The sequence below is a fragment of the Microtus oregoni genome, unplaced genomic scaffold (assembly GCF_018167655.1).
Source record: "Microtus oregoni isolate MIOR12 unplaced genomic scaffold, Mior012 000012F_ref0000307, whole genome shotgun sequence".
In the NCBI taxonomy this organism is placed as follows: domain Eukaryota; kingdom Metazoa; phylum Chordata; class Mammalia; order Rodentia; family Cricetidae; genus Microtus; species Microtus oregoni.
The window spans coordinates 3,003,417-3,027,868 of record NW_024543071.1 but is presented as its reverse complement, the minus strand read 5'-3'; the positions used below and the strand labels follow the sequence as shown (position 1 = coordinate 3,027,868).

The 24,452-nt window shown below is 47.9% G+C and overlaps 1 protein-coding gene across 6 annotated transcripts in view; it reads right to left on the bottom strand.

The window, feature by feature from the left end:
* Gfra1 (GDNF family receptor alpha 1) overlaps nt 1-24,452 on the bottom strand; it is a 219,583-nt gene that overhangs the window by 20,755 nt on the left and 174,376 nt on the right. For all 6 annotated transcript variants that reach the window (XM_041661128.1, XM_041661126.1, XM_041661125.1 and 3 more), the window contains 3 exons: nt 18,818-18,927; nt 15,418-15,552; nt 11,786-11,967 (listed from right to left, as the gene is read on the bottom strand). In XM_041661128.1, coding sequence (XP_041517062.1) covers nt 11,786-11,967; nt 15,418-15,552; nt 18,818-18,927 — 427 coding nt within the window. The remainder of the gene's footprint in view (nt 1-11,785; nt 11,968-15,417; nt 15,553-18,817; nt 18,928-24,452) is intronic.

The following is a 24,452-nucleotide window of genomic DNA, read 5'->3' as shown; positions in this document are numbered from 1 at the left end:
TTGAGCCTGGCCCCCAGATTCAGTTCCTGTTTGGGGCAGTTCACTGCAGCCTGCTTGCTTCCTCCACCACTTGGGTTTGTACACACACGTGAAAGATGTTTACGTTCTCCGAACTGTCAGCAGCCTTAAGGGCGTACTACCTAATTTTGAGTTCTGAATCAGGCACTCCCTCAGTCCAAGAACTCTAAAAGCATTCTATAATTCCTCCCAGGGCTAATGTGGGATCCTTCTCCCCCACCCCCCGAGCTCCTCTGCTAATACCCTGAAAGAGGAAGGTGAAATCCAAGGCATCCACTGGCCGCCTCCATGCTGTGAGGGCCTGGGCCCACCATATAGGCCTTGGAATAGTTGGTAACTTGGTCCACAACTCTGCCATGGTAGGCAGTATAGGCACCTGTGTCTTAGCACCATATATATAGGGAAACCAACCCACGCGTGAGCATAACATCCAACTAATCTCTGAGCTTATCCAAACTCAGGAACTGAAATCTGACCAATTCCCACCCTGAAAATCTTTACCCTACAAAAACTGCACACCTGAGAAGCTGTGTCTAAGCTCTGTACCTGTTCTTATAGATATACACATACATATGTGTATACATGTATGTGTATATATATATATATATATCCCGGGCATGTCCATGGAGGAATTATCTGCAAGCATTGGCGCTCAGATGAAAGGGATCCTGACAGTCAGGAGCCGAGGCAAACCACCAAGTCACTGTCAGCATAACAGCTTACAGCCCTGCTCCAGGGAAAGGTTTTCCCAAGGTAACAGCTCTGCTCTGGCAGGGGAGGTTCCCCTGGGAAGCCACAGCTCTGCCCTGAGACAAGTTGTTACTTCTCTGCTCTGCTCCATTCAGGCAAAAGGAGGTCTCACCAAAATCTCATCCGAGAGATTTATTCAAAGGGAAGAATCCAGGAGGGTGGCTGCCTCTGCCAGGATTCAAAAGGACAGCTCTCACCTGAACAGGTACAGAACTTAGACATGGTTTCTCAGGGGTGTAGTTTTTGTAGAGTAAAGATTTTCAGGGTGGGAATTGGTCAGATTTCAATTCCAGAGCTTAGATAAACTCAGAGACTGCTCACAGATGGGTTGGTTTCTTGCTCAGTGGTTGGCTAGTTTTAGGGCTGAGTTGGCCAGGGGTAGAGTGTATTTCTTTGGTTCTGGTTTCAGGGCCAAAGTATTCCACTGGCCCTTTTTAACATTTTAGCTTTGGTTTCAGGATCAAGGTGTGTTTCTTTCACTGGTTCTGGTTTCAGGACCAAAATGTGTTTGTCTCTGGTTCCAGGGTCAGGGTGTGTTTCTTAGGCAGGCTCTCTGACCCTGGATTATATAGATTATGTTAACTGAGGTGAGAAGACCCACTTTATCTGTGGACAACAGCATCCTAAGGGCTGGTGCTTTGGAATGAAGAACAAGTAGAAGGTTATTCATTATCTTCTGTGTCCTGACTGTGGATGCAGTGTGGGCAGCCTCCTCCCTCTCTATGACAGACTGTATCCCCTCCCTTCCCTCCCCTTCAGCCACTTCTCGCCAGGCATTTCTGTCATAGCAAAGAGCAAAGAGGGACACCAGTGCCATCAACTGACTCTGTGCACCCCCAAGGTCATTGCCTTAAAGAAAAGGCCCTTTAGTACCCAGAAATCAAGAACCAGAGAGACTGGTTCAGCATCAACAACTCTGTCAGGAGGCCTCATAATCCTTTAATCCCAGTGGCCACACTAGTTTGCCATAGAAACCAGGCAGTAGTGGTGCACACCTTTAATCTCAGCACTAGAGAGGATTATAAAACGGGAGGAGACAGGTTCCAGGCTCAGTCTCACTGTGAGGATTTCTGGAGGCGGGATCATCATTTTCAGTCTGAGGTAGAAGAGCCAGCGGCTGGGTGTTTTGCTTTTCTGGTCTTCAGGTTGAACCCCAATATCTGTCTCTACATTTTTATAATCATGCTACAGGGTAGCACTGAAAGAAAAGGGTTCTAGGAAGTAGTTACACTGATAAGGTCCTGAGGGCATAGACCCAAGATGGAGTTTAAGCCTTTCTCATGAAGACAGAGGAAGAAGCCAGCATCACAGAAGAAAGGCTTTACTGGGAACACAATCCATCTCCCTCTGAACTGTGAACCATCAACTTCTGTTGGTCAAAGCCCATCCAAAGCATTGTTACAGCGTCTCACACAGACTACGGCAAGCAGCAGCCACAGCCCCAGCCCCACCCTGTTCCAGTCTTGCCTACACCACAAGGGAGGACTTGTTCCTACGTGCCACTATTCTCTGGCATCTCCTGGGATTCTTACCACTGAGGAAGGAGGGTGAGGTGATGTTGAGGCAGTCTTCAAGCTAAGGTTAGTTTTATCTTGCAAGGGGATATTTGGCAAGTCTGGGACTGCTTTAGATTGTCATAAACTGACCTATATAATCTTAACTGAAATCCCTCTGATTGCCCTAGAGAGGTGCAGCTCATGTCCAGCAAAGAATGCCAGAGGAGAAATACCGATTTCCTATAACACGAAGCTGTAACATGGTCTCATCCCTTCCTGTCTGTATTAAGTCTATAAGTACAAACAGCACCACCAAGACCAGAAACCCCCTGGGAATCAGAACTGAGAGCAATGCCTGGCCCCTGGGAGAAGTTCATTTTAGTAAGGGTAGGATATCGACAGTTAGGTATTTCTTAGTGTTGACAGCTCCCTCAAGCCACTGACAACTGATAAAAACTTGTACAGTTTAACCCCTGAGGTCATCACAGCTCCAAGCAAGTTGTAGAGACAGAATGCAGGGGATCCTATTAATACCCCAAGAGGCTCTTCCACCATCTTGCCTGTCTCATTGGGGCAGAGAGAATCAGTAACTTGCTATGGCTTTCATAGCTAGAAGACATTTCCAACTCCACTTTCTTGGGAACGTCTGGCAGCGTGTCTCCAAGACGGCAACCACACTTTAGACAACCATCTCTGATATGGCATTTTTGCCTAAGAAAGAATCTGATGGGCTTTGTTGCTTACTTCTGAGAGGTAACCTCTACATCTTTGAGATTTCACGACAGTCTCTTCACTATGGATCATACCTGACTGTGTGGTGATCAAACACATCAAGATGGGTGCTGGTCACCAGAAAACCCAACCTTGGCATCTCGGGCTTGGGCTTTCAGTCAGGGGAGGTCAAACTCACATGACTTGCAGAGAATATCTGAAGAGACCTGAAAATTATGTCCAGTCATGTGGGGTCAATGATTGCGTACCTATGCCTTCCCAATGTGACTCCAACAGCAACTTCAGCTGCTGAGCTGCATGGAGTTTCTTGACGGTGAGCAAAGTCATGGGACAAATTAATGAAAAGCACTTAACCCACTGTGAAGAGCATCAAGAGAAATCACCGACCAAAGCCCACTCTGGTCGCTGTATTCATAGCTTTATTTGGCTGGCCTTGATCTGCATCCGTTACAACAAAGCTATTAAGCTTAGCAGTTTGGCTGAGTTCCACGAGTCACTGTAGTGACCAGAACCTGGAGCTTCCTGCAGATGCCTGAATCTGCAACTCGCTGGTCAGACTGCATCTGGGAGCAGCAGCCCAGAGGTAGCTGGCATCTCATGAGAGGCTAGCCTTGATGGGACCCAAGGTTGGACACAAGGTGGTAGTGTCAAGACTGAGTGGTGTTGTAGTACACCAGTTGGCATCAGAACAGTCACCATTACTTTCCTTTTGCTAGTTTATGAGCCATTCTGACACCTCAATCTGCCCGATACTCGACAAGAATTTACGGACCGATTTCATCTATAGTGATGATAACGGCTAGTGAGAAAGACATGTTTAAAGTTCCCTGATTTAGGTAATACGGGACAGGCATTCTGAATGCATAAAGGAGATGTTGATTTACTGGATCTCCTCTCCTGACCAAGGCGATCTGTTCCTTAGGTCTCACCTGAAAAAACAGAGAGAGTAACTGTACTGACCTCAGGGGCTACTCTGGGCTTCTTCATGGCCAGTGCTGTGTGTACTCTGCTTTATCAACACCTGACCACAGTAGGATGAAGTGATGCAGCTATCTCTCTAATTTTGTGTGTGTGGACATGTGCATGCATGTATGGGAGTGGGTTGAACATGTGTGTGTAAACATGAACATGCACTTGCATGCATGTTTATGCAGAGAACAGAGGTCAAGCTGCTATCTGATTTTTTTTTTTTTTTGAGACAAGGTTCCACACTGGTGTGGAGTTCACCGAGTAGGTTAGGATGGTTGACCAGTAGGCCCCAGAAACTGGCCTGATTCTGCCTCTGCAGAGCTTGGGATTAAATGTATGCACAACTACACTGAACCCATGATTTCACATTGCTATCTATTAAGAGCTTATGGTGGATGGCTTTTTATAAATGAGTTTATAAAGGGAAATCTTTATCCAAGACCATGACTAGTGATGTATAAATATGGCCAGTCCCGGGCTGTGGAACCTGAGAAGCAGGGCCGGCTGGTTCTTAGACACCATCTTTTCTGCAATGAAGAGCATTGTGTCACCTGTCCATCCCCCACAGAGACATTGGTGAGGAGTGCAGTGAGGCCCTTGGCAGACAGAACCACTCCTGTAACTGTGTTGGATGGAATCTGACTCCACTGTAGTTCCAAGGAGCAGGTTGTCAGGACGGAGCTCCCGAGAGAATTACGCGGGTAAGAAGATGGAACCTGGAGCAGTTCTGATCTCTCAGAAAGACCTGGGCCTTTCTTTCTGCCTTGGGTGTCTATTCCTTCTTGGCCTGGAGTCCAAAGAGCATCCTACCCCTTGATAGGGGCTGTCTACTGACATTTAGTTCAAAGCCTCTTATAAAGTAAAAAACACACAAAGGTCTAAAGAGTATCAACATTCTTTTCCATTGCTGCCTCTGGAGCATTCCCAAGACATCGCTAAGACACTGCGCGCATCATGAAAAGACTTCAGCCACTTCCCCAGTGCCGGGGGGGGGGGGGGGGGATTGGCCAGCCCTCATGCATGCTTGCACTGTTCCTTAATCAATACAAGAAACACAAATCAACAGAAATTCAGAGAGGTTAAGGAACATGCTCCGTGCCACAAAATAGTACTGAGGTGGTAGACGTGGTAGCCAGCATCCTCGCTCAGGTCCACCTAACTCCAAAGGTTAACTCCTCCTGGCAACCTAACGCCTAGGCCGTCCAACATACTCCAAAGGAAGACATGAGAGGTACTTGGGGTCAACTCCAGCCTCCTGGGAAAAGTGAAACACATAACACAGTAACTCAGAGGTCTGAACGTCCTGGCCCCAGACAGACCTGGGGTAGAAACAAGCCTCCTCCTCTCTGCCCTAGGACAGCCTTCTCACCAGACATCTCCAGCACATCCTAGCACCCCGGCCCCTCTCACGAGTGTCTCTTCACCGATGGAAGATTAACGGGACGCCAAAGCACCCCATTGCTCTGCAAGCATAAATTGCAAGGAAAACATTTAGAATATTGATTAAGTGCTTCATGCTCGAAGATTTAAATTTACCTCCTGTATTTCCAGGATTAGCTGACATAATGGGGTCAGTCTGCCGGCACAAATGATTTACAGAACACCCATTGGCATCCTTCCTTCGGAAACTCGACACTTAAAAATCTGCACTCGGTCACAACCAGCCGAGCCCTGGGTATTTAACGGTTCTGGATAATCGCCTCCCTGCTGTGAAGTTTCAAAATCAGTTCTGGAATGGTCCGGCCTTATCCGGAACAAATGGACTTTACTTGGGTCCCCTAGGGTACTGGAGCAGAAGAGGGAGGGGAACCTTCTAAATATAGATCATATTCAATGTTCTCAAGCGAAACATGGAAGAGCTAAATGGAATGCCTTCTCTCCATGCCTCCGAGCCATCTGAGAAACCTAGTGATGTCCTCTCAGAGTCCAGCCTGCAGTGCAAATTAGCCTCTGCCTTTGGACCAGAAGGACATGGTCCAGGCTATGCCGGGAGACCAGGAAATGCAGTCCTAGATTCAGGTGCCGTGATTTCACAGCCTCTCTGTGCACCTTCCTCCCCTTGGGCACACAGGGGGAGTTGAGTGTCCCTGCTGAGAGCCACTTGGAGCTGATGAGCTCTGACAGCCAGGGACCACTGAGGGTGTACCTATGCCGGGGTGCAGGGGCAGCAGGGGAGCAGACTCTGCACTGCTGACTTGGGCAGGCACCACCCTCACAAAAACTGGCCAGGAGGTCTGACTCTCATCTTCCACACTGCAGACAGCTGTCTGATGGTCCCTTCTAGAATGCTGCCTCAAGGACGAGGGGAGGGGACCCAAATCTGGGATGAACACCTGATGGCCTTCCTGTCTCAGACTTAGACATTTTACATCTGGCTCACAGAAAGCTAACGTGGTGGCTGGCACTGGTCACTGTAACACACGCAAACGCCTGCAGCTCTCCAGCCATCCAGCTACATCTGGGCTTTGAGGTGCTCTGCGGCCCGCTGCATCACTCTCTCAGGCTCAAAGGCCTGTCCGTAGGCTGCAGTGGCTAGCCTCCAGCAGGGGAGCCCAGTGCATCTACCTGCTAAGAGGATTCAAGCAACCCCAGGAGAAAGTTAAAACAAAACGAACCCGGATTTTCTAGGAGGAGACTCAGTGAGTGAAGCTCATGCCATGCAAACAGCATGGGCCTGAGTTTGGCCACCAGGAGACACATATGAGCAGCCACATGCTTGCAATCCCAGCCCTGGGGAAGGAGAGACAGGTGAATCTTCATGGGGGTTCACTGCCCATCCGGCCAAACCTAATCTCCAAGTTCCAGGTGTGAGCGCTATTCCTGCCTCAGAACATGATGCATGACTTCCTAAAGAACTCACTGGAGGCTGACCTCTGCCCTGCACATGCCACTCATACATGTACACTTCACCTGCAACAAGCATGCATGCAAAACTACACACACTAACCTGATTAAGGTGTGGTAACTCACATCTAAAATCCCAGCACTTGGGAGGTTGGGGTAAACAGACTAACACAAACTTGAGATCATCCTGGAATGCAACGTGAGACCCTTTCCCCACAAAAGAATATTGGGTATGGATTTTAGTAATCGTGGGAAGCTTTCTGCTACAGATACCCAAGGCAATGCTACTATAGTTAGACTTGGGTCCTGGAGGTCTCTGGACACCGCATCAAGGAGTCTTCACTGATGTGGAGGGGGCTCTGGCACTAAGACAGTGACTCCAAACAGACAAGTTTCCAATATCCACTTACATCGCCAGAGATGTTTACTTTAAATTAGTGACAAGTACACTCTTTTGGTTTAAATACTGAAAGTGTTTCCAGCTGCCAGACCACTCGAGTGCACAGATGATAAAGTGGTTTGTAGAATTATTAAGGTTTCTTTGTTTCTCGTGTGACCACTTCACGCACATCGGAGAGACAGGCTAACAATAGCGCAGCCTGCCTCACGCTTGCTACGAATATGACTGCCAATTAATCCTGCCCTGGGAGCTTAGCAGGTTACCCCAGACCCGGTATTTTACCTCCTCAGGGGGTCAGCACTTGGACATTTTGTTGACATTTTATACTAATCAATCAACTTTTTTTGTTTTTTCTTTTCTGCTTTTTTCTTTTTGTTTTTGGTTCTTTTTGTAGAGCCTTCCACATCAGCCATAAACCCATGATTTCCAGGCCCAGGCCAGGGCCACCCACTCCCCAGGTGGGTCTAGGCAGACTTTTAAAAAACATGTTTATTCTTTTCCTTTCCTTCTAAGGGGGGAGTCTATCTCAAATGTTAAGACAGATTCTCCAGCCCCCCAGAGTCTTCTCATGTTATTGTGCATTTAAAAATATTGCAAGAGGCACATCTCGGAGGAAGTGAACTTTAAGGCTGCCAGCATCTCTGACTGTCTCCAGATCCGTTACCGATGGATCCCGAGTTGGTTGGAGTCAGTTCTATTCTGAGTCACAACACAGGCGGCAGGGACAAACACCATTCGAAGATATTTCTAGGACCCCCTGGCTAAAGGTAATTCATCTCTAGCCAGGCGGGCATGACGGAAAGGCAGAGGCAGAGAATGTGCCTCCTGGGAGCCTGCACTGAGCAGAGCCCTGAATCAGCCAGAGGGAGACATTCACTCGTCATTGTCACCAACCTGCGTCTATGGCTTCAAATCATCCTTCAGCTGTTCTCCATGTAGGTCACCCTAAAGAGGTCACGGAGCTACAAACTCACTGGCAAACGCTCAACGTCCGTACCCTGTGTCCTGACCCTGTAGTCCGGAGTGAAGTGTGAACTTGAGATTTGCCACTTCATCCCTGCAACGACCTTCGGCGGGAACTAGGGCAGCTCTCCCTCCATCTTTCCTGTCCTCTGCTTCTTCTCACTCTCTCCGCCCGGTGCAGAAGGACTGACTTGTCCAAGTGCCACAAAAGAAGACAACAAGATACACCAGCCTTGGGACGAGCCCGCCTGCTGGTTAAGTCACCATCCCCTCAGTTGTCTTGTTTTCGAGAGGAAGGGATGCCTGCAATGTCTGTCCCACAGGGGTGCTCTGAGGAGGAGGAGGACACATTTAAAAACACACTACTATCCTCCTGCCACTTCTGTCTCACACCAGCACTCCTTGGCACACCCCAGACCCCCATTCCACAGCAGGGTCCAGCAGCGCCATTCCTCTGGAATAGATGGACCATGTGACCAGCTGACTAAGGGTCAGTCATCACGATGGTCACTTTTGCACGTCTTTCTGGAGCATCCACTCTGCCCACTGCCTCAATGCTAGCAGCTGGGCCAAACTCATACTCCTGGGACACAGAGGAGGCTGCCTAAGGAGTTAGCACACGAGCTAAGGCCACCCTGCTAACACCCTCATCTTACATCTCAGACCCAAAGACAAGTTCAGGGAAAGCCCTGAGCCCTCCTCTCCCAGATGCCAGAGGCTGCTCAACTCCATGGTGTGTATCACATGAAGAGAAGTGTGGCCGCCCTCCATCCCGGCCAATCCAATTCCTTCAGCCCTTTCAGCGGAGAAGTCAACAGGGGCAACCCTGATGAGCATCACACAAAGCAGAGCTCCTGTGCCAACACAGGGAGGGGAAAGGCATGGTTTCTGGGGAATGATGTCATGTGTGTCTCGGCGTTGCCAGGACAACCGTGCAGTGGTACAGACTCTTCCTGGCAGGGAGGGTTGGCTGGCTCTATCTGTGTTGGAGGTAAGATAAGTACCACAAGCCAGGAGCTGAGATAGTGACAGGGAAAGGAACTGCAGACACAGAGAACACACTTTATGGCTAACAGAGTCTTCTCCACTCCTGGAAGGACACTGGAGTGTCATGGTTTCCAGTCTGAGATGTCACCTAGTTACCCTATCTGACCTGAAACTGGGCAAGCTGCATACAGCCTGTTAGACTGTGTTGAGAGAGGAGTGAATTTCTGTTTTAGTTTTTGAATGTTGGGGTCTATGTAGTTTTTCAGTCACAGGAAACTTAATAACAGACTTTGGGTGGCACCTGAGTCACCCTTTGTGGATCTAAATGTGTACAGAATGGTGCAGACTCTGCTCAAGCACAGCCCCCTTTGCTACTCAGAAAGCATCCCTGGCCCACCGTCCTAGGCTCGTGACGACAAGGTCTCATCCTTCATCTGTGTTGTGTTTACTGACACTGGCATCTTGATGGAGGAAGGTCACTGGTTAAATAATAAAGAAACTGCTTGGCCCTGATAGGTTAAAACACAGGTGGGTGGAGTAAACAGAACAGAATGCTGGAAAGAAGAGGAAGTGAGCTCAGACTCGATAGCTCTCCTCTCTGGGGCAGCCGCGATGAAGTTCCGACCCAGGATGGACGTAGGCTAGAATCTTCCCAGTAAGCACACCTTGGGGTGCTACATACATTAATAGAAATGGGCCAGGCAGTGTTTAAATGAATACAGTTTGGGTGTTGTTATTTCGGGGCATAAGCTAGCCAGGCGGCTGGGAGCCGGGTGGTAGGAATGCCAGCCCACAGCTCCTACAACAGCATCTGAGGATGGGAAAGCACAGAGAGCCAAGGCTGACCGAGAGAGAGAGAGAGAGAGAGAGAGAGAGAGTGTGTGTGTGTGTGTGTGTGTGTGTGTGTGTGTGTGTGTGTCAGGAAAGGGAGGAGACAGGGCCAGAGTCCTGAACAGAAACAGGGAAGAGACTGATCTTGTCATTTCTGATGCTAGATCCACCCTCACCAGCCGCGAAGACTCAACACATCTCTTCTTCATTTAGACCAAGGGCCCTCCTGCAGGAGCAGTAGATGCCACTGAGCATGCCCTATGTGGCCTCCCAGCTCTGATACTCACTGCAGAGGGGGAACTAAATATGGTAAGGGTCTAGAGAGTGGTTCAGAAATCCAAAGAACGCTGGGATTGCTGTTGAGCTGTGTGATCTGATGTCTCTCTGCTGTCTGGTGTGAATGATTATGTATGAAACTGTGTGCAGGGAGTGAGGACCCATAAGGTCTATGGGACAGAAACTGAAGCTCGGATGAAGGGCACGAAGAACAAGGCAGTGTCATACAGATTAGAGGGGGAAACTGCTCAACACTTTCTAGAGAGCATGATGCTTGTGGATGAAGAAGGCATTCATAGGACTGCTCTACAGGGTCAGCCCTTGTCAGGGAGCTGGGGAAGGAGAGGCACACTTCAGGAAGAGTGAGGGCCCATCACAATGGCTTGAAAGTAACACACACCAAGTCCTTGGACTCCACCTTTAACTCTGCATGAACTAGGCATGGTGGCACATGTCTATAAGCCTCTTTTATATACACAGCAAGTTCAATGCCTGTAAGGCTCACATGAGACCCTGTAACAAGCGAAACAACAGCAACTAGACTACCCATTAGTTTCCCTGGCATGGCAGAAGGCAGATGCCACTATGTGACTACCTCCTCCCTCAGCATATAGGAACAACCATGGACATATGATGTTCTTGGATTCCCAGCACTGCTTCTGTGGCCCACCAGCTCTGCAGACTTGAATAGAAACATCATATTCCAGAAGCCTGTGTCCTCAGACGCAAGAGCTAGAACATCAAGCCACAGTAACTGCCCTTCCCCATCAACCACCACAAGATCACCTAAGGAAGCTAAGTGCGTAAGAACCATGCAAACTTCCAAATCACTAATGTCTTGTTGACAGCTGAGTACTCACTGCTATGACAACTCAGTAAAATGACAAAACACACACCCTGACTGAAGAGGGGAAACGGCCATGTTTATACTTTCAAGTCAGGCACACCTGGGTTGATCTTCCAGAAGTTTCTTGATCATTTTCACTGCACTCTGGGCACATAAAGGCTTTTCATGACATTGTGCAGCTCCTCTTACTCTGGAATAGCATTTAGTTTTGCCTTGTAAATAAGTAGCCTCTCCAGGACTCTACGTCCGATTACCTTCAGAGACTGTTCAACATTTCATGTTATGTCTGAATGGTTGTGATGGCGACAAGCCAAGCGCACACTCTCTCTTTTTGGTATGTTGTTGCTGTATCACAAACACAGAATCAGCCACAAAGATAGCCAATCCGGCTCTACAACCACCACCCTCCCAAAAACTCCTTGGTGATGCATCTGCCCAGCCTCCTTGTTTTATAGAGCCTTGACCAAAGGCTGACACCGAGGTCAGGAAGGCTGGCTTCCTCATGCACATGACTCCCACGCCATACACAAAACACATGTATACACACGCATTTAAAAAAAAAAATGATTCAAATCTGAGTGGCATTGCTATCTGCCCTGTGCATCTTTTGTATGATGAGTACACGTTCTCCTGGAAGGCAGCTCCAACGGGAAAGCCAAACCCACTTCTCACCTGAAGATTTGCACAAGGTGGCAGAACGTGTGTGGGGATTTCGTTTTCAGACCCTGCTGGCCCTGGAGGCTTGTTCTTGACCCGGAAGGCAGTGGTAGTGGTGGCAGTGGTGGTCTGTACTGGGAGGGCTGGCTGCCACATGGTCACGTCTGAGCCATTGCCGAAGGCCTGAATTGCATTTTCTATAGTAAACAAAAGGAAAGCCCGTTTCAGAGGCAAGCAGCAAACATAACATACAGGATGCATATGGCCAAAGAGACACGAGAGAAATTCTGGTTATGGCACTGAATGTCTAACCTATCCTCCCAACCACTCATCCTCCAATCAACCCATCCTCCCATCCACCCAATCTCCCATCTGCCCATCCTCCCATTCACCCATCCATCTACCCATCCATCCTTCCAATTCTCCCATCCACCCATTTTCCCATCCACCCATCCTCCCATCTACCCATCCATCCACCCAACCTCCCATCTACCTTTCTAGTTCTGAGAACCAATCTCTTGGTGCTCAAAAATCAATCCACTCATTAAACACTGAACCAGACACTTGCTATACTATAAATAAAGCAAGTATTTAATATGAGCCCTTTGAAAGACATTCTCAAACTCAGAAGTAGCACCACAGCTACATATTTTTCCAAGAAAAAAAAAATCCCTGCACTGTGTTAGAACTCTGTACTGAATGGAAATTAACTGGCGTCTTCTCTTTCCCCTGAAGCCGAGGCAGCGCGAACACTCACTTGGCAGCAAAATGCAGCTAGTTCCTTAAGAAGAAAAATCTACCTCAAACCTCATCAATATCTAGTGAAAATTTAAGTGTGATTATTTTTCTCCTTTCTGCTTCTAGTCTTCCAAACAGAATCTGCATAATTAGATAGGCACAGCCCCGTCTAAATGAAAAGTTTAAAATGTGAAACTTTCAAAGCTTATTATAATTTCATGGGATTAGATTGTTTTTTCGGCAAGAGTAAATTGGTTGTGTGTTGCTCCCTTCCCAAAATGAATAAAAAACAGTTTTTAATCAGGTCTTCGGGGATTTGCCCTGGATTTAGGAATTTTTTATTTCATATTCATTGTATAAGAAATCAAACTCCTTCATTTGGGATCTGAAAGTGCAAATTGCTAATACATGACGCTTACTTGGCACTTTTTCATACAGGAGACAAAAGAACTAAGCCTAATCTTCCCCTTAGAAGTGACATTTTATCTCAGAATTGCTATCCATCAAGTTTAGCAGAGTTGAAAGCTAGTTTTCTATGGCTCTACATTTGGGGTGTTTGTTAGAGACAACTTCCAATCATACAAATGCAGCTTGTGGTTCCAGCTAGGTCCTGTGATTTAAGCGCTACACAAGACATGGAGAAGGGCAAACCTGTAGACCAGGTTCTTTCAGCAACCTCAGAACACGAACAACGCAACACTCTGCTTTTCCTTGTTAGACACAGGAGAGAGAGTTGTCGTTCGTGAAGACTGCCCTTGCTGCCCCAGGAGCGTCAGCCTCATCCCGCCAAGCTCAGCTGTTCTCACACTCATTCTCTGACACGTTACTGATGTAACCCTAAACTCCAGGGATGGCTCCGTGTACTAAGCCTGAGGTCTTGAATAGCAGTGACAGCAACCGTACCCATAAGCAGAACTTCAGTCCAGGAATGAAAAAGGCAAAAGACATCCGTGCGTGACAGTACGTGCTAAGAGACAACGAAGAAAGGAGGGACATGAGGAATGGAGCCGGGGTCTGGATTAAGTGGCCCGGGAGGCCCCTGGGAGGAGGATGCTTTCTCGCCTCCCCCTTCACCTTCCTCTTCTCTCATCCCTACAAATCCATCTGCCATGAACTGGATGGAAAATGACCACTTCCCATTCCCAAACCATGACCAAACAATTGATTTCAGTTGCGTTCACGGTAGGGCAATGTGAGAGAAGCCTGGCTTCACTGGACGGAGGTGGAATGGGGTTTCTACATGAGTCACATCCAAAAACACAAAACTGTACCAGCTTCTAGGTCAGGGCCCTTTGTAAGACACTGCGTTTGCAGCCCTGTGTCCCTTCCAAACCAGGCTAAATAGAACGATTATAAAAGCCGTTGGCTGCCTTTGGCAATCATTTGTATTTAAGTCATTCATAAGACTGTTCTCCCCTTTCCTGAAATGTTGCCAAGGACGGACAACTTTAATTTCTCTCCGAAGAACAAATTTTCCATTGCTTTATTTTTGCTTAAACTTGTATTCAACCAGGAGAGTACAAAAAGTGAAATAAACAAAAAGAAAAAACAAACCAACCAATGCATCAAACAAAGCCCAAACAAGAGGTCCTCCTGTAGCATGCTGGTACACCCAAGGTCTCTGCAAACGCCTCCACATTTATGGCATGTTTTGTGGGTCTGAATGCTAAGAACTCAAAACATCATTTTATTTTTAGGAGAACCGAAGTAAGGCACTGAAGTTGCATTGTTTGAAGCATCTATCAAGAAGTTGGGTTTTACTTTTCAACAGAGGAAATTTTAGTGAAATGCCCATGAGATATTTTCCGAAGAGTTGGTAAGTTACCAGATAATTCTTCAAAAGATAGTAAGTAAGCATATAGCATCATGCAGAATTTATCACTTGAGGACAGAGTTCTTAAGGGGCACGGCTGAACGTTGATGCCTGTCACTCAAGAAGCTGGACCTGGCCCTTGATGCTCAGGACCATGCTTCTACAGTAGGTCCTCCAAATACCATTCATGAACATGGTCTTTGGAAGTCGGGGGCTGCACGAAGATTGGAGCTTTAGATCGTAACGCTACCATTCCAGGTCTGGGAGAATACTAATCTTTAACTCAGCGCTGTCACGTGGATATGATACCTGTATCGCCTAGGGTTCCTGTGCAGCTTGTGTAGAAGTGATGAATTCTACACTCCCACAATATGAGCTGTGTCTCAGCTGGAGAGCCGTGCAAAGCACGATCGTCCTACGTGGAGATGTATGCGAGGGAGACCTGGGGTCCTCCGTTTTAAGTTTCACTGACGGATGCCCAAGGTCTCCATCTGTACATCTCTATCCCTTTGTCAAACATGATTCTAAATTGCCTAAAGAGTGTTTGTACCCGAAGAGGAGCACCCTGCTCACAAGGGCTCAGCTCAGCTCCCAGGAGCATCCACATCCTGATTGTCTCGGCTGGGCTGCCGGACTCTCCCATCAAGATAGACAGTCCTCACGATGCAAGAGGCTGCCGGTGTCAACATTCGAATTTCCCCGCAGAGTCCTTGGAGGCCTGTCCTATCCACTTTGCCTGAGCTTTGACATTGTACATTCCTACCAGGTTTTCAGAACCCGGGAATGGACTCAACACTGGCTGCCAAGATCAGAACTTGATCTGTGGGTAGAAATATTCTTTCCCACACAATACACTCTCAAACATTTGAATCTCCCATCCTCACTGGCCTTTGGGAGCACGGTCTTGGCAGCACCCAGCTCATCACTTGTGTGGCTCCCTGCTGTGTCACTGAGTGTGCCAAAAGAAGCAAGAGTCACCACCCGCCATCAGGGAAGGGGAAGGAGAGGGAGGGGTGAGGAACATTAAGGGGAGCGTTTGAGCTCAAGGAGAAAACATGGATGCGCTGGCGTGCTTTTTGCTGTTTTAAATACTCACTGAGACACGTGTTGTCCTTAAAAAAGTTCAGGAACTTCAAGCACTCTTCCAGGTCGTTGCCGCTGTTGCTACAGTCACACCAGGGGGCCACACTGAGGCTGCTGGAGTCTATGTAGTTGGGGGTCATGACTGTGCCTGAAAGAGAAGAACACAAGGCGTGTTGTCCTCCTGTGCTGACGTGGACTTTTCCGTGGCCCAGAAGAAAAACACAAGGCGTGTTGTCCTCCTGTGTTGACGTGGACTTTTCCGTGGCCCAGAAGAAAAACACAAGGTGTGTTGACGTGGACTTTTCCGTGGCCCAGAAGAAAAACACAGGCATGTTGTCCTCCTGTGTTGACGTGGACTTTTCCCTGGCCCAGGAAGAAAAACACAAGGCATGTTGTCCTCCCGTGTTGATGTAGACTTTTCCGTGGCCCAGGAAGAAAAACACAAGGCGTGTTGTCCTCCTGTGTTGACATGGACTTTTCCGTGGCCCAGAAGAAAAACACAAGGTGTGTTGTTCTCCTGTGTTGACGTGGACTTTTCCGTGGCCCAGGAAGAAAAACACAGGCTTGTTGTCCTCCTGTGTTGATGTAGACTTTTCCGTGGCCCAGGAAGAAAAACACAAGGTGTGTTGTCCTCCTGTGTTGACACGGACTTTTCTGTGGCCCAGGAAGAAACAAATGTCCGCCTGACGGTGGAAATGCCATGGCTAATTAAAAATGCCGTGTTTGCCGGGTGGGGAAGTATGTTAAGCAGAGCATTTTCTTGGCAATTTATCTTGAGCACATAAAATAATTTATACAAGTTATAAAAGGCAAACTCCTTGGGCTGTATTTAGGGTATTTTCTTCCTGCACAAATGGTATAGATGTCATGGAGAAGGCGAGAATTAACTTAGAATGTATGAGCTTGGAAATCCCTTGCATTGTCTTGAAAATGTCATTAATCTTCATAAATAGTACTGGGTGCAAATAAGAATTCTTTTAAGGCTTTTAATCCAGTTTCCTCGGAGGCGAATGGTTTCTTTAGGGTAACACAGGGAAGAGTGGATGCCTCCAATAAGGTCCCCACATCCTGATTGCCTACAGATGTACTGAAAGAGGCTTTCTCTCCCAGATTCTCAACTGATGTCAATAAACTCATCCAAGGTGGGAAAGCAGCAGAAATGGGGCTGGGGATGAAGTTCAGTCGGTAGTTTGACTGTTGTTTCTGCCCAAAGGTGGACTCGTGCAGGTGGCGTATGCCATCATCCCAGAACTTGGCAGACGGAGGCAAGAGGACCAGGAGTTCAATGTCATCCTTGGCTACGTTGAGACCCTATCAAAAGAACAAGAAAGAACAGAAGGAAGGAAGGAGGGAAGGAGGGAGGAAGAGAGGGAGGGAGGGAGGGAGGGAGGGAGGGAGGGAGGGAGGGAGGAAGGAAGGAAGGAAGGGGAAAACCAGTGGCATTTGCCCAGTCCGAGACTCCTGAAGTATCATCTGTGGGCCACAACGGTTCCCACAGAGATGCTGTGTGGGCTTTCCTGCTTATGACTTGTGGTTTCTCTGGTGAGTTCTCCGCCGGTAGAAATACACAATGCATTTATATTTAACACAACCCAAATGTCTTCTCCTGGGTGGCTCACACCAGGCAATGCCCACGGATGCCAAGAACTTTCTGTTTTTAGTTGCTTTATGGAAGGAAGAAGAAATGGGTCAGCGATCCAGAGAATGAGCCTGGCTATAAAGAAAATGTTCTAGAAGCTCTTCCAGGGTCAAGGACACGTTGTCATTGCCCCACTGATATTACTTCTTTGAACTTGGATCTCATTATTAACACGAGACTTTAATCGGCATTGTCCAGGGAGGTCTAACTCACCGGGCACCAGTGACAGAATGAGGGGTCAAACCCCCTGCCCCTCGGATGCTGGCTACAGTGGATCCTGACATGCGCAAAAGGCACACACAGCTCTGTGCAGAAGTCAGGCGCCACTGACTCAGGGAACCATGGAGAAGAGACCCAGAACCAGAAGAGAAAGATTTCTTGGCCTGCACAAACACAGTCCATCCGCCATTTGTTCCATCCATTTCATCATCCTTAGGCATGGAAGGCTTTGCCAAGCCTAGGAGTAAGCTCACAGAAATGCTGGCAGGGCCTCTCCTTGGCCACTCCCAGGGGAGTTCATGAGTGCGAACTCCTGGAAGGACACAGGCTGAAGTGCTAACACTGATTACATCTGCAGAGACTTAACGTTGTCCTCTGGGGGCATCCCCGGTGTTATTTTTCCTTTTTAAGCAGTGAGTATGCCTTAATTGCTTTTGTTATTTCTGCAATTCCATCTTTTCATACGTAATCCCAAGTAGAGACTAAGACCTTCATCAAAGAGGGCATGAATACGTTTCTGCAGTTCCAATTTAAGGATTGCGTGCACGCTTGTTGGCTAGAGCCACAGGAATGGTGCGTACCTGGAGCAGCGGGGACAGCATTATCAGAGGTATTACATGTGGGAGCACAGATGTCCCTTCGGAAAGTTGGGAGTGGTTGGGGCGTTGAGAACTAGCAACAGCTTTGCATTGAAGGCACCCTCACGTAAACCAAAGGCTCTCACTGGAAATATTCTCATGGAGGGTAGCCTGTGCTGTCTCTCTTGGCAGAAGGCAGCTCCTGCTGGTGATACATGGCCCTGGGGACAGAGATGCCGCTGAACCAGGGCTGTATGACAGCTGCAACTACTCTCTCCCCTTCCACAGTCTTCAATGTTCCTTCTCAAATGCCAACTGTGACGGAGCCCTGACAGAGAAGCTTCAGCCGTCCCTGGTACCTGTGGATACCTGCTTTCTTCCTGCCAGCTCTATCTACCTCTGGTGTAAATCTGCCTCTCTTGGGATGTTTCCCCATACATTTGTTTAATTTCACGGTTCTCTTGTATACTGAAAGTATGGCCCAACAGTTATGTACAGGAAAAGAAGTTTAGCCTTAAACAATCCCTTGTACACGAGGAGTCAAATGACCAGGCAATAATAGCAGGAAACTTCCTAATGTTGGAATTCATTTCCAAAAGGCCTTTCTTGGGAACATCTTCTTTGACTTCCAAGCTCCTGCTCTCCAAAGTTCCCTTATTTAATTAACTGTGTTTGCCTTTATCTCTTCTTCCAAGGGCCATGGGCTCCCTTGCTTTTGTTCTGCGTGGCCAGTTCCCCGGTGGAGATGCTTCACTTCCTTTAAAATCTGGAGTCTCCCTGCTCCATAATTATCCCCGAGCTCCATTCTCCTGCATCCATTCCTCCCTCCCTCCTCCCTCCTCCTTTCTCCAAGCTATCTAAACTCTAATACAGAAGCTCCTTGGAAGTTGTCTCCTGTACAGACATCACAGGCTGCAGCAGACAGATCTGTAATCCAGATTCTCCCGTCCCCCGCCCTGCTCCCTCCCAGGTCTTACCAATCAGTCCAGAGTAGGCCAGGAGGCAGTCTGCATAGTTCTCCTTTAGACAGCTGCTGGCAGACCTTGACTCGGGCTGGCAGTTGGTAAAAAAGTCCGCAAGGCGCGACCTGCAACAGAAAGGGGTGGTGGCACACTGAAAACACCCCGGGCCTCTGAACTGAGAGGAGGGGTCTGGGGAGATGCTGCTAATAACAGGTTCAGGGTGTTGCTGCCTGGAAGATCAACTTCCCAGGCTCCACAGCGCAGGAGCGTTGACTGTGGCTGCTGAGACTTAACTGTGACTTCAAAACGGTTAGTAGAGGATTTGGGATGTTCACAGTACAAAGTAATGATACATTTCTGGGGCAATGAACGCGCCAATTAGTCAAATCATTACATACTGCAGATACACATGTCTTGAAATGTCACCTCCATAGCCCATAAATATGTATGATATGGTATGTGTCTATGACAAATACAAAATACATATGAAGGGAGAGAGAATAGCACTATCTTTGGACAGACATAACAGTAATTCTTTTACAATATGCCTCTTTATGCTCACCTGCTCTCCCTCACCCTGCCCACCCCCAGAGGAGGGAGAGGATGAGCACTAGAATACAGTTGTACCCTTCCTTCTTCAACCTTCCCCCTCCCCCTCCCCAAGCCTTCATCTACCTGTATGTCTGCCTGTTTGGACAGAAATCTTCAGGGTCTCTAACTGGAGAAATCGAGAGGCTTTGAAGTTTCCATTCAATATTTATTTCTGACTAGGCTTATTTGCATCTTTAGGAAATACGCTTCTCCACACGCTCACCGGAGATCCACAGTGGGAAAATATTTACTTTATACAGAAACCTGTTCCTGGCATCAAAATTGGATCCTACAGGCCATCTGCTCCCATAATTCCTAGAGCCTTGAAAAATGCATGTTTCCGTCTCTTGGGGTTTTTTTTCTTTCCTCCAGCCCAGGCACAGTGATGTCCCTAGCCCCATGCCAGTAAAAAGCAGCTTTTTCCGGGAGTGAAGGGTAAGTCAAGAGGTGTGGGTGAGGCTCTGTGTGGGCAGAGCAGGCTTGTGGCTGGCCTTGTCTGCAGGGTCCCTTAGCCAAGGTATGGCTGTTAGCATTCCCAGAACGCTCCAGAGGTAAGCACCATTCATCAAGAATCCCTGAGTGGTGGTGAAGTTGTGGATACACAGAAGTGAAGGGAAGCCATGGATTCATTGGTCTGGGGAGGAAGAGGGCTTGTTTTTGCCATGGGACTGTTATAGAATCTTCAGGGGATAATGTTGGGGAAACCCTGAATAAGAAGAGGCCTCTTATGAGGCCATTTTGGCAGACAGTAGTCCTGTTTCTATAGGACACAATGGACGTCGAGAGGTAAGCTACCCAACGATGAACCCCTCAGTCAGGTTGGCTGCTGACATACCCAACTGATTCTACTTCCTTGCACAAGAGAAACTGTAACTCTTTTAGCTTGGTATGCTCCCAGGGAGCCTGAGTTCCCAGCATTGAGCTGGGCAGGGCTGTAGGAGTTAAACGTTTGTAAAGGCCCAATTTCTTCCAGCTTTTGGGGGTGGTGGCGGGTTTGTTTAGTTTTTGAAATAAGGTCTTGCTATGTAGTCAAGACTGTCCTCAAACTTGTTATCCTCCTGCCTCAGTCTCCCAAGTGCTAGGATTATAGTCATGAGCTAGTTAATTAGATAAGGTCTCCTATGTCCTGGTCAGTGGTCACAGCTCACAGTATACTCCAGGGGCTCTGCGTTCTGGGTGTGGGCTCTTCGCAGGGCTGCAGGCTAAGCAACATGGCTCTGGGCACCACCCCTCCCCCACCAGGTGAGCCACTGAACATGTGAACACCTGGACCGCAAACACAGCCAAGGCCTTGCTGGTACCCTCCGCCTTGTATTAAACACAAGGAATGGCATAAGACCCGGCTACTTCTACGGTCTGCCTAAAAGATTTCTTTACTGCAGAAAATTTCTAAAGATACCTTTGGCTTACTCAACTGGATCGGAAGACATTCAGCTTGAATGGAGTGTTAATTTAAGGTGAAAAAAAATCCTGGCCATGAAATTAATGCTCTAATGGCCCCGGGTTTCTAACCTGACTCCAGCTCAGACAGTTCTACACAGAACCTGGATGACAGGATAGTAGTGACCTGGAGCCTTCCCCTCCCCTGCTGCCACCGCCCCCACCCACCCGCTCTTGGAAGTGACACTGGGTCTCTGGAGCACACAGTTAACTAATGACACTGTGGTGGAGATTATGGTCCCTCCATACAGGCTAACACCACCAGACTCGTCTTGCTAACAACCCAAGCATTGGCTCACAATGGGCCCTGGAATGGAGGCTAATTGCATCAGTACATCGCAGAAAGCATACACCTGATGGGGAGAATTAAACAAAATATACAGACTGAACAGAACCCCGAGGGCTGCACTTGGAGAGGAATGAAGATCCAGGCTCTAAGACCAATAAGGCTGTAACCTACGACCAGAGACTCAGGATGGAAGAAAGCAGCCGCAAGATTAGCATCGAAGACGTCAGTGTTCAGAGGAAGACAGATAATCCCACTTTACCGGGATTATCCACCAGGCAGAGCATGGGCCAAAAAACACCCATGAAATACAGTGGGGGAGTGCTATGAAGACCACACGCTCCCTACATAGTAGAAAGACTGGGGCTCTTTTCCGAGCTCATTACCCCCTTCCACCCTTGGGGGTGCTCTGAACTTTAAATATATCCCATGTCTAACCTAAAGGACAAGACTTTCCCCCATCTCTTCTCCAGGCAGTGGCCAGGATTTTCAGCTAGCCTATACTATAATTTTCCTCATACACTCGAATAAAACTGAATCAACTGTCCTCGAGGCTCCTTCTGAGTCTGTTTTTAGATTCTTTTATTAATGAGACTGAGAACCCCAAAAGAGAACCCCTGTGTCTCTGGGTACAAGACCAGGGTAGCAAGGCAAAGAGTTTCAGAATCCAGGTACGTACATGGGCACTGAAGGCACCCCCATTTCTAGGGCCCAGGTCAGTACATGGACACTGAAAGCACCCCCATTTCTAGGGTCCTTGTACGTACATGGGCACTGTGAAAACACTCCCATTTCTAGGGTCCAAGTGAGTACATGGGCACTGAAAGCACCCCCATTTCTAGGGGTCTATCTGCTCCACACTGACCCCCACACTCACAGTGGAGATTACAGGGCTCCTATGATGCAGGAGGATCACCTGATACAAGAACTCCAAACACTAGTATGCTGGAGTCAGCTTGCTATGGACAGGTGGGCCATGTTGAGGAACTGTGGGAACTGCTTGGCATTAGAGGAGCAGATTGAAAACACCATAATAAGGGTATTTATACTGTGGTAGTCAGTCAGGGATAGAGACCTGGTCCTTGAACAATAAATGAACCATGTCGAAGAAACAGTTGGTGCTATAGGAAAGTGGGCTGTATCCCAGCCTTCTGAAAGAAGTCCTCCGGGCCAGGTTTTTACTCCTATTTTTCTGGTGTCAAATAAAGCCCTGTGGCACCAGGTAAACTCCAACTTAAGGCTTTCCCGAGGACATACAGGAGTTCGTCCTTTACAACATCTCCCCCAATCACAGTCCTCGGCTTTGAGTGATGAGGATCGCATGTCTTAGTCGCTTCTGTGTTCCAGTGCAGTGCCCAGCACTGCTTTGTTGGTGCTTCTGATAGGACGATGACAAAGACCTTGTCAACCTTAACTCAACTTCCTGCCCAGAAGCCATAAGCATCATGCAAAGGGATTATGATAATACCTTGGCTAATTCTTTTTTTGTTTGTTTGTTTTGTTCCATTTTGACAGGGTCTTCTGTAGCCCAGGCTGGCCTCAACAGCTAAGAGTGACCTCGAATTCCCAATCCTCCTGCCTCCATCTCCTGAGTGCTGGGAGAACTGGCTTTTCCATCACAGTCAGCAAGCCCTTGAAAACAGTCGAGAAAGGCTGCTAAGAAAACCAAAACCAATCCTAACATGGATCCCTTAATTTGAGACCCTAGTCTATATGGATACACAGCTCCCTAGGCCTGGATGTAGGGGGGAGGGCCTTGGACTTCTCACAGGGCAGGGTTCCCTGCCCTCTCTCAAGCAGGGTGAGATAGGGAGGAGGGGATGTGGGGGAACGGGAGGGGATTGGGAGGAGGGAAGGAAGTGTAAATAATTGAATGGTAAAATAAAAATTATAAAAAGAAAAGAAAACCAAAACCCAAGGTGAGTGAAGACTTTAATAGACAGTTTTACAAATGACCCAGTTTTTCCCTGGCAGATATTTTGTTGTTACAAGTTTTGACTTCATTTATTTATTTCTAATGTTTCAATTAGCACACAAAGTAACAGGTTTCCCTGTGACCATTTCATAACACTTAGTTTAGGTTAATTTCTTTCACAGACCATGCCTTTCTCCTGCCTCCTTACCCTACCTCCCAGCTCACCCAAATCCTAATTTTATACTTAAATCTTAGTCCTAGAGTAAAAGAGGGAACAGCAGAACCTGGATTTGAAAACTCGGGTTTTCAAACCAGTAGGATACAGGCTATAGGATGGTGAGGCCACAGGATGCAGGATACAGGCTATAGGATGGTAAGGATACAGGATGCAGGATACAGGCTATAGGATGGTGAGGATACAGGATGCAGGATACAGGCTATAGGATGGTGAGGCTATGGATGCAGGATACAGGCTATAGGATGGTGAGGATACAGGATGCAGGATACAGGCTATAGGATGGTAAGGATACAGGATGCAGGATACAGGCTATAGGGTGGTGAGGCTATGGATGCAGGTGAGACTAGAAGGGGAAAGAATTGATGAACTCAGCTTGGATTTTGTCCCAAAGGCACGGGAACCACTAAAGGAATTTAAACTGAGAGGATAACATGGTCAACATGTGTGTGGTGAAGCCTCTTCCTAAGACCTCTCCAACAATCAGCAAAGATGGACTTAGGACCTAGGTGTACCCACTCTGCTTGAGAAGAAGATAACATGTCCAAATGGTGGAAGCCACGCTGCAGAAGGAGCTGGCAGGCTACAGAAGGGACCAGAGGGTGGACAGTTCAGCAGAAGATGGTGGGAAAGACTGAGTGTGGGTTTGCAGCTGTGGCTCTTCCGAGCACATGGCGTCTCGACAAGTCAGGTTTTGGTAGGTGGTTTGATCACCAGCTCTTGCATCAGCCCAGCAAGCATCGACTACCTAATCACCTACTATAGGCACAGCTTCGGCAGCCCTGGAACACCCTTCACGCAAACACCTCCACCTGCTGACCCTGAGTGATGAAGCCATGCTCTAATCGGCTTCAGCAGTTTCCCTGCCTGAACTGCTGCAGTCTAAACAAGGAAGCGTAAATGTCCAGCATGGGATTAACAAAGAAACTCCACCGCTGGATTTCTTATGGAGACATGAAATCTCCATGACTACAGCAGTGATGAGCTCTGATTGTTTTTATCTGAGAAAATGAAAAGAAAATGAATAGGCAGTAATGTAGAAATGCATCGCCCTCAGACACAGAAAATGCCCGCCTCCCCGCTCCTCATCCCCCACACTTAAAGAAGAAAGGGCTGGCAAATACCATGAGGCCCTCAGGAGATCTGAAAGACAGGGGCTGATGTAGAAAATAGCGTATTAAAG